At 50.7% G+C, this 14,824-nt stretch overlaps 1 protein-coding gene across 1 annotated transcript; it reads right to left on the reverse strand.

Moving 5' to 3' along the window:
- Positions 1 to 2,462: 2,462 nt before the first annotated feature.
- Positions 2,463 to 12,845, reverse strand: FGR (FGR proto-oncogene, Src family tyrosine kinase; the record flags this gene model as incomplete). The annotated part of the gene is made up of 11 exons (XM_084243020.1): positions 2,463 to 2,671; positions 2,777 to 2,908; positions 3,597 to 3,750; positions 3,996 to 4,072; positions 4,408 to 4,587; positions 4,668 to 4,823; positions 5,765 to 5,914; positions 6,138 to 6,241; positions 11,097 to 11,195; positions 11,996 to 12,098; positions 12,629 to 12,845. 11 exons carry the CDS (start codon positions 12,843 to 12,845, stop codon positions 2,463 to 2,465), a joined length of 1,581 nt encoding a protein of 526 aa, XP_084099146.1.
- Positions 12,846 to 14,824: the final 1,979 nt, after the last annotated feature.

Raw genomic sequence — 14,824 nt, forward strand, 5'->3', positions numbered from 1 at the left:
GTTTGGTGGGTCCAGGACAATAGCCCTGGGGAAGCTGTGACCACTGGAAGCTTGAGTGTGCAAAGCTTGAGTATGGCTCTCACCCCTGGGACCAGCTCTCCCTGCAGCCACTTGGCCTCTTTCCATTTTACAGCTTCTGCTCCCCAGCCCAGCCCCAGCCCAGGGCCAAGTGCAGGAAACTCCCAGTCTGCATTGGTCCCCTTGTCCGCTTTTCCTTACGGTCACTCAAGTTAGGGAGTGGTGTTTCCAGGGAATGTTGCTACCAGTATCTAGAAGGCAACTTTCACCCAGGGCAAATACGATCTCTTCCCAAAGACCAGAGGCAGTGAGGTCTGGTAGCAAAATTGTGGGCCTTGGTGTGAGACCTGGTTTCAAATCCCACCTCTATCACATACATATGTGTGACCTTGGCATGTGTTATTCCTGATATAACCCCTTAACCTCAGTTTCTTCATCTGTAAATGGGGGTTAACATAGCACCAGACTCAAGACTGGATTAAATGAGAAGATGGATGAAAACACATCTGGCATCAGCAGGACAATAAATGGGCTGTTATCATTACGATTATCTCTCCCAGCCTGACTGAACTCCAAGTTTGGGACGGGTCTTGTTCATGTTTGTATCCCTGGAGTTCTGCCTGGCTAAAGGCCCTTCACAGAGTTAATGCTTAGTAATTGTTTACCAATTGCAGCTGATTCCCAGCTCCTCACCTCTTACCTCCATCCACTTCCTTAGTAAGTCAGGGGTCAAAAGCTTCCTGATAAAGGCCTCCCCGGTGGCACAGCAGGTTGAGCACAGCGCATCACAGCTGTCCGCAGCCTCTGCAGTGCCAGTTCAATTCCTGGCTGGCCAGGGAGATACCCACATGGCACGGCAGACCTCTCCTGTCTCACCTGCTGCTCTTCTCAGCAGTGCTTTCGGATCGTCTGCCTGTTCTGTTCCCCACTCTGTCTCTGGTGAATCCTCTCACCCTCCTGCACCTCTGTCCTGTACCCCTGCTCTTGTATAAATAAAATAAATCTTTTTTTAAAAAGTTTCCTGATAAGAGAGGTGGGAATCCTCATTCTCTGTTTGTCTTGTTTCCACACAGAAATAGATCAGCTGCCAGAGTTTCTCAAAGAGGGACTGAGAATTGGACAATTCTTTGTTGCACAGGTGCCTAGCAGATTGTTTAGGTGCCGGCCCCTGTCCAACCTATGCCAGTATAAGTCCCTGTTGTGACAAAGACAACTGCCTCCAGACCTCCTCAAAAGCCACCTACCTACGGTCAGAGCTGCCCAAGAGAGATCCATTGAGCTAGACTAAAGCTCAGACCTCTCCCCACTACCATACTCTCTTGGGAGCTGCAGTCTTCTTCCATGAGACGAGGTCTGTGGTTGTGCTGCTATCGCTAGGATGAATGGTTAAGCTGCTGAAATCAAGTAAAGAATGAGCAAATCCACTGCACACAGATGGAAAGCCACATTAGTTATGAAGGGGACATTTTGATCTCCAGTTGCTTGTCTTCTGTATCTATCTCTCAACTTGCCCTAAATTCACATGGGGACAAATATTGGGACGTTTGGGTGCCCTGAAACATACCTGGGGTGATTTCAGGAAGGATTTTTACTCAAGTTATTTTAAATGCTTAATTTATATTCTCATTAAAGAAAACTATGTTCATGATGTCTTTCCTTTTTCTTAATGTTATAATAGAATTTTTATTCAATTCATGAAATAAAGAAATAATTGAGATGGAAAAAACCCACACTTGGGGTACCCTGTGTTTAGTAGGCATTAGGATACTCTCTCACCTTCCCATCCTGCTCCCAATAGATCAGTCTCCCTGCACCCACCAGCATCTCACCTAAAGGAAGGGATTTTCATGGCTCAAAGTTTTACTATTTTTTTTCTTATTTACAAACCCAGTAAACTTACATGATTCAAAGAGGTGGTGCGCCCTGAGCAATGCGCTCCCACAGTCTTGGGCTGGAACGCCAGTCTTGCACCATGGCTGCCACCCAGCAAGAAAGGGGTCCATCAAAGACTTCTTTGTCTTTGTAACTTTTCTAACTTAATAGACACAAGAGAACTGAGTAGGAGATAAATTCTGGGGGTCTGCATCAGGGTAGATAATGGGGTAGGAGATGAGTGAGGGGATGGACATATGTTTTTATAAATAACTAGAAAAGTATTTCTTCCAGGGGGAGGGGCAGGGAGGCTAGAGGTGTGTAGGGGGCTAAGTGGGAAGGGGAGAGAGAGTGCTTGGGGTCAGAGTGAGTAAGTAATGATCTCTGGGCCTCTGTTTGCTCCATTTTTAAATTGAGTGGTTTGCCCTAGATGGAGTCAGAACAACCTGTTTGCTGAGACATGCAAGAGCTCTATAGGGTTCTAAGCCTGGGGGCTTTGGGACCAGAGCCGTAGGGATTGGAGGGGGCTTGTGGGTACACCCCCCCAGAGAGGGGGTGGGTGTCCAAATAGGCTATGTCTGATCGCCAGGCTGATACTGGGGTTCCGTGGAGGTGAAGTAATCCTCCAGGAAGGACTGCAGGTACTCGAAGGTTGGCCTTTCCTCTGGGTCCAGACGCCAGGTCTGCTCCATGACCTCATACAGTGACGCCGGGCAAGTTGGAGGACAGGGCATGTGGTAGCCATGCTCCACCTGCTCCAACACTTCCCGGTTATTCATGCCTAGAAGATGGGACTCTGTCAGACAGGAGCTTAGCCTCTTTCAGAGGGATAGCCTGGAGGCCTTTCCCCATAGCCACCCTCCCACCTCACCGCCCTCCAGCGAACCTGGGTAGGGAACTCGGCCCTTGCTGATGAGTTCAGTGAGCAGGATGCCAAAAGACCACACATCTGACTTGATGGTGAATCTGCCAAAGAGGGCAGCCTCTGGGGCTGTCCACTTGATGGGGAACTTGGCTCCTGGAGAGAATGAGGGAGAAAGGAGACAGCTGCTTTAGTGAGGGGGTCCCGGGAGGAGCTGGATTAAGAGAATGGGGCCCCGAGGATTGAGGACCCTGAAAATAACAGAAAGGACCTCATATCCAGGCAGCACGTATTATATGTCTAGTATAGTAGTGGGTGCTTGACAAACATTGCAGTAATTCTCATTATAATAACAGCTAACACTTAATGTGGCCTTTTACTCCTTGCCAGGCACTGTTTTAAGAGATTTACATGGGTTAACTCATTTAACCCCCACAAAAGATACTATTATTATTCCCATTGTATGGATGCAGAAAGGGAGGCACTGAGTAAAGTAACTTGTCCAGATCACAGCTTATAATTGGCTAGGATTCCTATCCAGGCAGTCTGGATTATTATATCCTATTGCTTTCACTTGGAGAATTATAGTGGTACCTGGCACACAGTAGGTGCTTAATATCTGTTGACTTACTGTTGTTTGAACAGAAGAAAAAAGAGCTCACAGACTTGCTCAAAGCCCCATGGCTGGTAAGGGAATGAGCCAGGACCTGAACCCTCTCACACTACATCAGGATTGGGGTGTTCCTGATGGGCTGGGGCAGGGAAGGGTGCCTGAGTATGAGGGCCCCAAAGCAACCTCTTGGTGAATGGAGGAGCCCTTGGAAGGTGGGGTGAGGCAGGGCACCTTGTTGGGGGTTGTACTCATCATCCTTGATGAGACGGGCCAGCCCGAAGTCAGCGATCTTGCACACCAGCCGGTCTCCCACCAAGATGTTGGCTGCTCTCAGGTCTCGGTGGATGTAGTTCATGCGCTCCATGTAGGCCATGCCCGCAGCAACCTGGGGGGCCAAGGTATAGAGAGACAGGAAACACCAGGGCTTGTGAAATAATTCTTTGAAAAATTCACTTTCCAGATGAGGAGACTAAGGCCTCCAGAGAGGCAGTGCCCTGCTTCAGGTGGCCCACCTGAGGTGGTGGGTGGGGCTGCTCTTCCAGGGTTGGCTAGGTGTGTAGGGGGGAAAGGGATTTGTGGAAAGTTAATAGGAGGGGGATCTGAGAGATGAATCCTGCTCTTCCAGTTTACCTGGGCTGCCATGTCCACCAACTGAGGCAAACTCAAATTCTGGCCCTCCTGGTCCTTGAGGAAGTCCAGCAAGCTACCTGGGGAAAGAAACCAAGAAAATCAGACTCTGCCCCAGATGCCTTCCTCCTCACAGAGGCCGCCTCCACTCGCCCAGAACCCACCCACCCGCAGACCTGCGTCTCCACTCTCAGCCACCTTCACTGTCCGGCTTGGTCCCCAGACCCAGGCCCCGCCCCGTCACCCACACTCCACTGGTTTCACTCTTTGCGACTCTCAGTTCCTCTCTTGGACTCTGCCCTTTGTCCCTCATCCCCTCACAGATCACCCCCTAGTTCCCTCTCCCGGAGATACACACCCTCATTTTGCCTCAAATTCTGCCCACTCAGATTCCGCCTGGGGCCGTGACCCTTACCATGGCTCATGAACTCGGTCACGATGTAGATGGGCTCATCTGACACCACAGCATACAGCTGCACCAGCTTGTCGTGCCGCAGCAGCTTCATGATCTGCGCCTCGTCCAGGAAGGCCTTCGGGGCCATGGTGCCCGGCTTCAGGGTTTTCACCGCCACCTTCGTGGTGCCGTTCCATGTGCCTGCCAGGCGGCCACGCTGGTCAAGACCCGCTCCCCATCAACCCGCGCCCCTGTCCAGGCCTGCCCCCGATTCTCCGTACCCAGCCACACGTCCCCGAAGCAGCCGGTGCCCAGCCTGCGCTCCAGTGCAATGGAGTCACGGCTGATCTCCCAGGCGTCCTTGGCCAGACCCAGCGTCTGCGGCTTCACGGTGGTGCAGGCAGCCGTGAGCAGGTGGCACAGCCCATCATTGACCTCTGAGAAGCAGGACGTGGTCACAGGTGGGCCAGGGCACCCGCATCATTCCCCATCCCACTACAGTCCCCAAGATCAGGTATAAGGAGTTAGGCCAAAGGTGGGGTCACAGGCCAGCTCAGAAGGCCCACTGACTAAAATGAACCTGCTGGTACCCAGGGACAGAGGGAGCAACAAGAGGGAGGGAGAACCTTGTAGGATTGCAGGCCATCCCACAGGAGGGGGCCTCCAGCTCACAGGGCCTCCAAGGAGAATGGAGGATTCTGATAGGTGGAAATGGGATTGGGGATTCGAGACAAAAGTGTGGATGTGAGACCCTCACGTTTCCACAGACCACAAGGTCTAACTACCAAAAGCAGAAACCTGGGGCCTCCCCGGTGGCGCAGCGGTTGAGCGCTGGGTTGCGAAGCTGCCCGCAGCCTTTGCAGCACCGTTCGATCCCCGGCTGCTCCCCGGCCACTGGAGGAGGGTCCCACATGGCGCGCAGACCTCTCCTGCCGCCCGCTGCTGCCCTCAGCAGTGTACTTCGGTCCTTCTGCCTGCTCTGCTCCCTGCTCTGGCTCTGGTGAATTCTCTCACCCTCCCGCGCTTCTGACTATACCCAGTGCTTGCATAAATAAATAAATAAATATTTTAAAAAAAATTATTAAAAAAAAAAAAAAAAGCAGAAACCTGGGCGACTGTTCCCACCTTCCCCCAACCCCACAGTCCATCCCGTAAGTCAGGCCTATTCTGCCTCCTACTCAGCTCATACATTAGGGGGTGACCTTTGGCCATGGACAGACTCACACCTCAGTTTCCTCAGGAATCCTAGAGCAGGATCCTGAGCTGGGAGCCCAGTTTAGGCCAGGACACTCCAGACTTGGGACACCCTTCCCCTCCCTGGTCCTCAATCTCAGGGGGTGGCTCACGGATCCGATCAAAAGCTGGGGGCAGGCCTCACCCATGTAATGCTGCACCAGCTCCCGCACTGAGTCGAACTGGGCCCTCGTGGTGATGTAGTAGCCACCCGTGTCCAGCTTGCGGATCTTGTAATGCTTCACGTGGTCGCCTTTGGTCTGGTCCCAGTCCAGGACAGACAGGGAGTAGGCACCTATGGGGAAGACTCCCCTTCAGACTGACATCCCTCCTCACCTCCAGCCTGGTTGCTGGGAGAGGCCCCAAAGGCTGGGGACTCAGACATAGGACAGCTGCATCCCTGAACCCAGTCCCAGCCTAGTTCTGCCCTCCAACCCTGTCTCAGTCATTGGCCCTGACCCAATGCCCACTCCACAGCTTAGTCCCACCCTAATAGCAGATCCACCCACACTTCCCACCTTTGGTGGTCTCGCTCTCTCGAATGAGAAAGGCTCCCCGGGGGTTGCCTGAAGAGAGCAGCTGCCTCTCAGCATCCTTCCGCCCGATCTTTCCAAAATACCACCTGTTGGGAAGGGGATCAAGAATGGGGCTCGTTTTTTTTTTTTTTCAATATGTGCCATTCTCACTGGTGTAAGATGGTATCTCATTGTAGTTTTGATTTGCATTTCCCTGATTACAAAAACTAGCAACAACAAATGTTGGCGAGGATGTGGAGAAAAAGGAACTCTCCTGCACTGCTGGTGGGAGTGCAAACTGGTCCAACCACTATGGAGAGCTGTGTGGAGATTTCTGGACCTACTAAACATAGAGCTTCCATATGATCCAGCAATTCCACTCCTAGGTATTTACCCAAAGGACACAGAAACATCCATTCCAAAGAGCACCTGCACCCCTATGTTTAGAGCAGCACTGTTTACAATAGCTAAGCTTTGGAAACAACCCAAATGCCCAAAAATAGATGACTGGATCAAGAAGATGTGGTACATATACACCATGGAATATTATTCAGCAGTCAAAAAAAGATAAACACATGCAATTTGCAGCAACATGGATGGCGCTGAAAGGGATCATGCTCAGCGAAATAAGCCAGAAAGAAAAAGAAAAATACCGGATGGTCTCACTCATAGCAGGAATCTAGAAAACCTAAATAAGGGACCAGGAAAAAGAATAATTATAAGAAAGAAAATATCAAAATCAACAAACAACTATGAACCAGAGACACTCTATGGGGGGTGGGGGGCGGGGAAAGGAGGGCTTGGGGTCAAAATAAGGGGGTTGTAATTGTATGGGGAATATAAAAATAAAATTTAAATAAAAAACATAAAAAAATTAAATTAAATTAAATTAAAAAAGAACGGGGCTCATGTACATGCAATCTGGCTGTAAGGGTCACAGGGAAGGGGAGTGTAGGTGCCTAGCACACAGCAGGTACCCAAAAACCTGCTTCTCCCCGTTATGCTTCTCCTCTCCACTTCTCTTGATTTAAAATGGCCAGAAGCAGCCTCCCTGGTGGCACAAGGGGTTAAGACGCAACCTATGTCTGCAGCCTCTATAGCACCAGTTCGATCCCCGGCCGGCCAGGAGCTACCCACATGGCGCAGCAGACCTCTCCTGACTCGCCCGCTGCTCCCCTCAGCAGTGTACTTTGGTCAGCACACCTGATCAGTATGCCTGTTCTGTTCCCCACTCTGTCTCTGGGTGAATCCTCACACCCCCTCGCCCCCCACTCCCAGCACCTCTGGCCTGTACCCCAGTTCTGGTATGCATACATAAATAAATCTCTTTTTTAAATAAATAAATCTTTAAAAAAAATAAAAATAAAATTGCCAGAACCCCAGTCACCAGCCATCGTATCAGGGAGCAGCTGGCTCCTCATGCATCTCAGTCCCACTCCCCGAGGGGCCTGTTTCAGGCTCAGAGAGGTAAAGTCACCTGCCACAAGGCTGGCTGATGAGCTCAACCTGCAGCCCTTTGCGGGCCCTCAAGTTCTTTTCCTTCCCCAAGCCGCCCCTCAGATCCCTCTCCCCAAAGGAACCCTTTCCACCTTTGCTTCCAGAATACCATCCTTTCCAGCTTCTGTCCCACCCTTCTAACTTCTCCTTCCTGGCTGGGATTGCTACTTTTTCTCCACTCTTTTATTTATTTATTTTTTTCATTTTTTTTAAAACTTTATTTATTTATTTTTTAAATAATAAATTTTATTTTTATATTCCCCATACAATTGCAACCCCCCCATTCTGACCCCAATCCCTCCCCTCCCGCCCCCCACCCCCCAAAAAAGTGTCTCTGTTTCATAGTTTTTTGTTGATTTTGATTTTCACTTTCTTATAGTTATTCATCCACTCTTTTAAATTTGGATACTGTTTCAATTCTCAACTTCAACCTCAGGGCCGTCAGCCTCTCTGCTATTTCTTGAATATTTTTCCTGCCGCCCCACTATAGTCTTAAACCAACTGTAAAAGGACACTGGGGATGTTGAAGGGGCAGCGTGCTGTGGAAGATTCAGATGCAGCCACATCACTAAACTGCTCTGTGACCATCTTGGGCTGAATTAAAAGGGGTACAGCTTTCATCAAAGGAGGTGGCAGACTTAGTAAAGTCTGACAGTGTCAGTCTGGTGTTGGGTGCAATTTAGGCGACTGAGGAAGGCATTGGCAGGTGGAATGTTCAGGAAATGAAACAAGAAAGGACGAATTGTTGAAAGACCGTGTAGACAGGACACATTCTTGAGTTTTTTCCAAACCCTATCTCTGCCCCCTGCCCCCCGTGCTATTAACTATTTTCTTAACAATTAATATAAATACAGCAGCACTTATTTTGTGTCAGGCTCTGCTCTAGTACATATATTTATTCATTTAATTCTTATAACAACACGGTGAGGTAAATACTATTATTAACCCCCATTAAGACAGATGAGGAAATTGAGATACCTGGTGGTTAAGCAACTTGCCCAAGGTCACTGGGCTCTTAAGCTGTGTTGCCAGAATAGGAACCCAAGCTGTCTGCTCGAGGCTTGCACTCTAACCACGACATTGTTCTTAACTCAGCACTGCACGGACTCGACCTCAGAGCTTCCTGGCGCTGCTCCCAACTGTGGACACCAGCATGAACCCCTCAAACCTCCTGCCTCTGCATCATCACCCCTCCTCTCCTCCATGCCTCCTGCCACTCTCCACAGATGCAGGCCTCATCCACTTGAGCTCTGGACCCTGTCCACTCCTCTCTGCTCAGAGACACCTCTCCCCTACCCATCGCCACACCCTGCCATTCTGCAGCTTTTCTACCTCGCCAACCTCTACATATGCCCACATTTCTTCCTTCCCTAAAGGAAAGGGTTCCACGCTCTGTCTTGCCATCAACATTCTGCTATATCTCTCACCTTTCCTTCCCTTGAAAAAGCACTTCACACTTGAGTCTCCACTTCCTCACCTCCTACTCCCTCCCAGGCTCTGCTGTCTGGCCTCCACCCCCACTTCACAAGGAGAGATCTCTCACCAAGGTCACTCCATTGCCAAATCCAGTGACACTACCTCTCTTATTTCCTGAAACTTCTCCACCCTCTTGGCTCTTCTGAATTGGCCTGCCCTGGTTTTCCAGACTTTTCCCCACGGCTCCTTCTCCTTTGAAGGCAACTTTCCCCAAAGTTGGGTCCTAGGGTTTTCTCACTTTCTGCCTCTTCCTTCACCCTCCTCTGCAGCTTTAATGATCAGCTCCATTCTGAAGAGTTCCTAGTTTCATTGCAAGAGCCACAGCAACGAACTAAAAACCTGTGCCAATTAGAAGATGCCCCCTCCTCCTGGCTATTTCAGGGACAAGGCTTGACATGGGCTGGTCCCCTCTTATCCAGAACATAACTGAATCAAATGGCAGGCAACCTCCTCCACCTGGGTGTTCCTCTCCACGAACCTCAACTCAAGAAGTCCCACTAGGATCCACGTACCTGTAGCTTCTCCTGTGTCCACCACTCTAGCAAATGGCCTCCCCTCCCACTCAGCTCCTCCACTGTGCATCACCCCTGATGCCTCTCACTCCCTAAAGCCCAATGGCAAATCAGTCACCAAGTACTGGTGACTGCCACTCTGCAGTCTCTGCAGCCCTTTCTTTTCCCATATATGATGTACACGTGAGGAGAAACAGTCAAACATCCGTGAGCCTCACCTTCCTCATCTGTAATGTAACGGCAGTAATCACATCAACAGTGTCATTGTGAGAGTTAGATGAATCAAGGTAAGGTAACTGTTCTAAGTATCTCCAGTATATAAAGATACTCCACCAATGATAATTCCCTGCCTTCTTAAGAGAATTAATTGTGGGCCTCCCTGGTGGCACAAGGGGTGAAGCACAGCACTATGAAACTATCCACAGCTACTGCAGCATGGGTTAGATCCCAGGATGGCCAGGGAGCTATCCGCACGGTGTGGCAGACCTCTCCTGTCTCATCCGCTGCTCCCCTCAGCAGTGTATTTCAGTCAATCCTCCTGTTCTGTTCCCTACGCTGTCTCTAGTGAATCCTCTCACCCTCTGTACCTCTGGCCTGTACCCTGGTTCTTGTATGCATAAATGAATAATTTTTTTTTAAAAAGAGAACTAATTGTAAGTGATGCCACCCTGCATTTACATAACACCTTACAAGATATTTTAAAGCTCGAAGACTGCTGTTATCACCAAGGGGTAGTATGTATAATGCTTGGGAAATACAGCCGGAAATGCAGCTTAGGAAATGCAGACTGAGTTCAAACACACCAGCTCCATCTACTTACTGGCCATGTGAACTCAGGCAGAATATTTAATTTCTCTGTGCCTCAGTTTCCTCATTTGTAAAAGAGGATAATATTAGTTTCTAACTCCATTAATATACAGAAAGCATTTTGTGCAAACAAAAAAAAAATAGAAAAATAAAAGAAAAACAAAACAGAAAGCACTTTGAATAGTATCCAGAACACGGTACAAGCTAGATGAGTACCAGCGATCATTATTAGCCTCATTATCTTCTTTTATTCTTACAATAACCTTCAAAATTACAGACAAGGAGTCAGGCTCAGGGTCTCCCCAGTGGCGCAGCGGTTGAGTGCTGGGCTGCGAAGCTGCCTACAGCCTCTGCAGCGCCGGTTCTATCCCCGGCCCTCAGCGAGGGTCCCACATGGCGCGCAGACCTCTCCTGCCGCCCGCTGCTCCTCTCAGCAGTGTACCTCGGTCCTTCTGCCTGCTCTGCTCCCCGCTCTGGCTCTGGTGAATTCTCTCACCCTCCCGCGCTTCTGACTGGAGCCAGTACTTGTATAAATAAATAAATATATATATATATATTTTTTTTTAAAGGCGTTAGGCTCAGAGTGCAGCTGTGATGTGCCTGAGAGGTGGTTGGAATCTGGACTCCCGGGTCTTGTCCATAAAACTGGCCTCTCCCCACCCCTACTCACTCTTCAGCCTGGATGGAGTCCACAGGGGCCACATAGTTGCTGGGAATGTAGCCAGTCTGTCCAGAGCTGAGGGACCGCGCCTCCCACCAGTCACCCTCACTGCAGGTACAAAATGGTGGGTGTCAGTGGGTGTCAGCTTCTGGGAACCCTGGGGTCAGGCAGGGCCACAAAGAAGATTGGGGGAGTGTGATTCTGCTAACCCCTCATCTAATACACACACACGCCCCCGTCCCCCTGGTTCCCGTCTGTGCTGCCCCCATCCACTGTGACTAAAGGCCTAGGAGGACTTTTCCCTGCAAAAGGAATATGTTTAAGGACATCTTCTGAGCTTTCTGGTTTCCTCCTCTGGCTTCTCAGCTGGGCTGGAGTTTGAGCAGGCAGTGGACAGCTAACTAGGTCACTTCCTTACTGAAATCCTCCAAAGACTATCCATTTCCTGGTGGATAAAACCTAGGCTCCTCGACATGGCTTCTTAAAAAGCCCTGCAGCATCTGCTCCCACCCACTTTTCTGGTTTCTGTTTTCTCTGTTCTATACCTTGTACTTTATGATCCATCTAAACTGAACCACTTGGTTTCCAAAAATTACCATTTATTCTCATTCTCTCTCTCTCTTCTTCTTTGCTCACCTTCTCTTTCAATGTCTGTTCATTTTTCTAGTTTCAGTTTAGAAATCACCTTCTCCAGGAAGACTGCCCTGATCACCACTGCCCTAGGATCATATTTGGTATTATGTCCTCATATTTCCTCCTGCTCCCCTTAATTAGTAGCAATCATCCCAGGTTGTAATTGTCATATATTTGTGTCCCCAATGAGGCTGGAGCTTTCTGAAGATGGGTACCATGTAGGATTCCTCTCTGGGTACAGCTTGTGGCCCAGGCTTGGTGGCCCCGTCACTTACGTATTGTTCAGGATGTGAAACTTCTCGCCTTTGGTGAAGGTAAGGTCATCATCTGTTCGGGCCTCATAGTCATATAGGGCAATGAACATGGTCACCCCAGTCCCTGCAGAGTTAGGGCTATTTAGCACAGTAGGGCACTGAAGAGGTGGCACCAAGGGGGCTGCACCCCCAGAATCCTGTTCCTCAGCCAGGTCCTATATTTCTCTACCACGGTGGTCCCCTTGTTCTCCAAGGCCTTTGGAGTCCAGTGGGTTTATGATTTGGGCTTCAGAGCTTGGCCCCCCATCAATTCAGGACACATACCTTCAAATCCACCCCTTGTACCCCGGGTAGTCCCCAGGTTATCCACTTCTCTTCCCCACCAAGCAGACTTCCCACCTGGGAAGTGGCACCCAGGAGGCCAAGAGGGTTCTCTTTATCACTTGTATCTGTCACCAGAGCCCCTCTCTGACTGGGATCGGAGCTAAGTCTTCCCCTCAGAGGGTCAGGCTGTATGTGTGCCCTCGGACTGCATGCTGAGAGCAAGGCTGTGTCGCCCACGTCCTACTGGAGAACTCTAAGGACAAGTCTGTGTCTCCCCTCCCCCCAGGTTCTCCCAGGGTCTGGGCAGTGCCTGCCTCCCTCTGGACTCACCTGAGATGCCTTTGATATTGCCCCCATCAAGGAAGGTAGGGTTGGTGGGCTGAGAGAAGTTGTTGTAGTTGGGGATGTGGGCAGAGGAGGCCACAGGCCGGGCTTGAGTAGGGTCTGGGCCATAGCGGTCTGCAGCCCCCTGGTCCCTGAAGTCCTCTTCCAGGCCAGCATCCTCCTTGAGCCCTGGCTCTGACTTCTTGCAGGACACACAACCCATTCCGGGTGCCTTGCTACGGAACGGGGAATGCCTCACTTAGGGGCCCCATTGCCCCCCCCCCACATGCACACACACAAACACACAAACACAGGCAGGCAGCTTCTCCTCTCAGACCTGGGGTGGAAGAGTCCTCCCTAGTGAGGAGCAAAGGTGGGGCAGGAACAGCGCTGGGCCTGCCTCCCACTGCCTCAGTGTTTGGAGAGTCCTCACGGCCTCAGGGAGCCTGGTTTTCTGTTTTAGGATGTTGTTGTGTTTGTTTACATATTTTTGCCTCCTATTGTTTCAGTTGTATTTCAATGAATCCTTCAGAGTGTGTGTGTGTGTCTTTTGTGTGTCTCTAAGTATTTGTGAGTTTGCGTACGTGTGCACACGTGCAATCCTTTGTGAATATCTGTGGGAGCACAGCTCTACATGTGGTGGCTAGCTTGTGTATGTCTGTATGAGTGTGTGTTTATGTGTGGGGTTTTTTTGCTAGTGTATATGTATATGTGTTTTGGTCTGTGTGTATCTGTGTGTGCAGGTCTGTATGACAAAGTGTGTGTGCGCGTGTCTGTTTGTATGTGTGTGTGCGTGTGTGTGTGAGGGCTGTGTGCCTGCACCTGGAGATTCCCCGCAGAGGGGGATCAAGGCCATTTCCTGTCATGGGTCCAGCCTCTGGCCTCTCAAGCTGCCTCATTCTGTCTCCCCCATCTGTTACCTAGCAACAGGGCCCTGGTAGGAGGAAGGGGCTGTGAGGAGCTGTGGGGCCCAGGAAGGCTGCCCCCACTGGTTTCCTGACCCTGAAAGCCCACAGTTGCCACTCACCCCTCAGGCCCCTGCTCCAGGGTCAGTGGAACTGTGGCATGGTCCTTGGGAGGGGCCGGAGACCTGAGGGCGAGACAGAAGGACATGGGGGATGAAGGCTCTGCCAATGTTCCTGCAAGCCAGCTGCCCAGCTCCTGCCCTCTTCAGGAAGCCAAAAGGCTGGGCTCTGCCCCAGCATGACTTCTGTCTTCATTTTCCTTCCCAGCACCCCTGGCACACTTACACCTCCACTTTCACACAGGACCCCACCCCCCACAGCAGTTCTCTCACACTCAATCCACCTGACACACCAGCACACAGTCACACCAACACGGTGCACACGAATGAGCGTGCTCACCAACACCTCCACACACAACTGCAGGCTAACTCTTTTATATGAGTCCAAGCTCTGACACACAGTAACATGCACGTACGCACACATACACCTACGCACACAGACTGCCTCTCAGGTTAACAGACTCACACACTTGGACACTCGTATTTTCACGATAGGCCCATCTCTCTGATCGGACTCCCCTCACACCACACTCACTCACAGGCTGCCAGTCACTGTCTCCTGAAAACAAGCCCTTCCGTGGCCCCGGCCTCTGTGCGCAGCCTGGACTACACCTACCTCCAGAGCTCTGCTCCTATCCCACATTAAGGACAGGCCTGGGTCAGAGGCAGGGCCACCTGGGTCCCCTGGGGAGCTCCCTTGAATGAGCCAACCCTTTCCTGGTAGCTGAGTCCTCTGAGTGATAGGGCAGGCAGGCCATTGAGCAAGGGTTCACCCAGCCCCACCAGAAACTCCCCCATTGCGACACTCAGAGAGGAACTGTGGGGAGAGGGCTCTATTTCCTAAGATGAAAGAGGGATGGAGTGTTGAAGGGTAGGGTCAACCCAGTGAACCCTGATTTTTCTCAGAGTGGCTGAAGGTCTTTGGGAAAGATGACTCTGCCATGACTTTCTCAACCCCCAAGTCCAGTTCCCTCCACGGACAGCCCCCTTCGCTCTGAGTCCTGCTGTTTCTACCCAGCACCACTCACCTCTTCCCAGAAGCCTCCTGGATCCACCAGGTCCAGCTGCCTAACTGAAAGTTGTGTTAGTCAGTGCCCTGACCCCCCACTTCAGCCCCACTAACCCCCCTTCATCCTTCTCTATAACTGTTCTCTGTGTGTGTTGGAGGGTGGTAACAC

The sequence above is a fragment of the Talpa europaea genome (genome assembly GCF_964194135.1).
Source record: "Talpa europaea genome assembly, chromosome: 9".
In the NCBI taxonomy this organism is placed as follows: domain Eukaryota; kingdom Metazoa; phylum Chordata; class Mammalia; order Eulipotyphla; family Talpidae; genus Talpa; species Talpa europaea.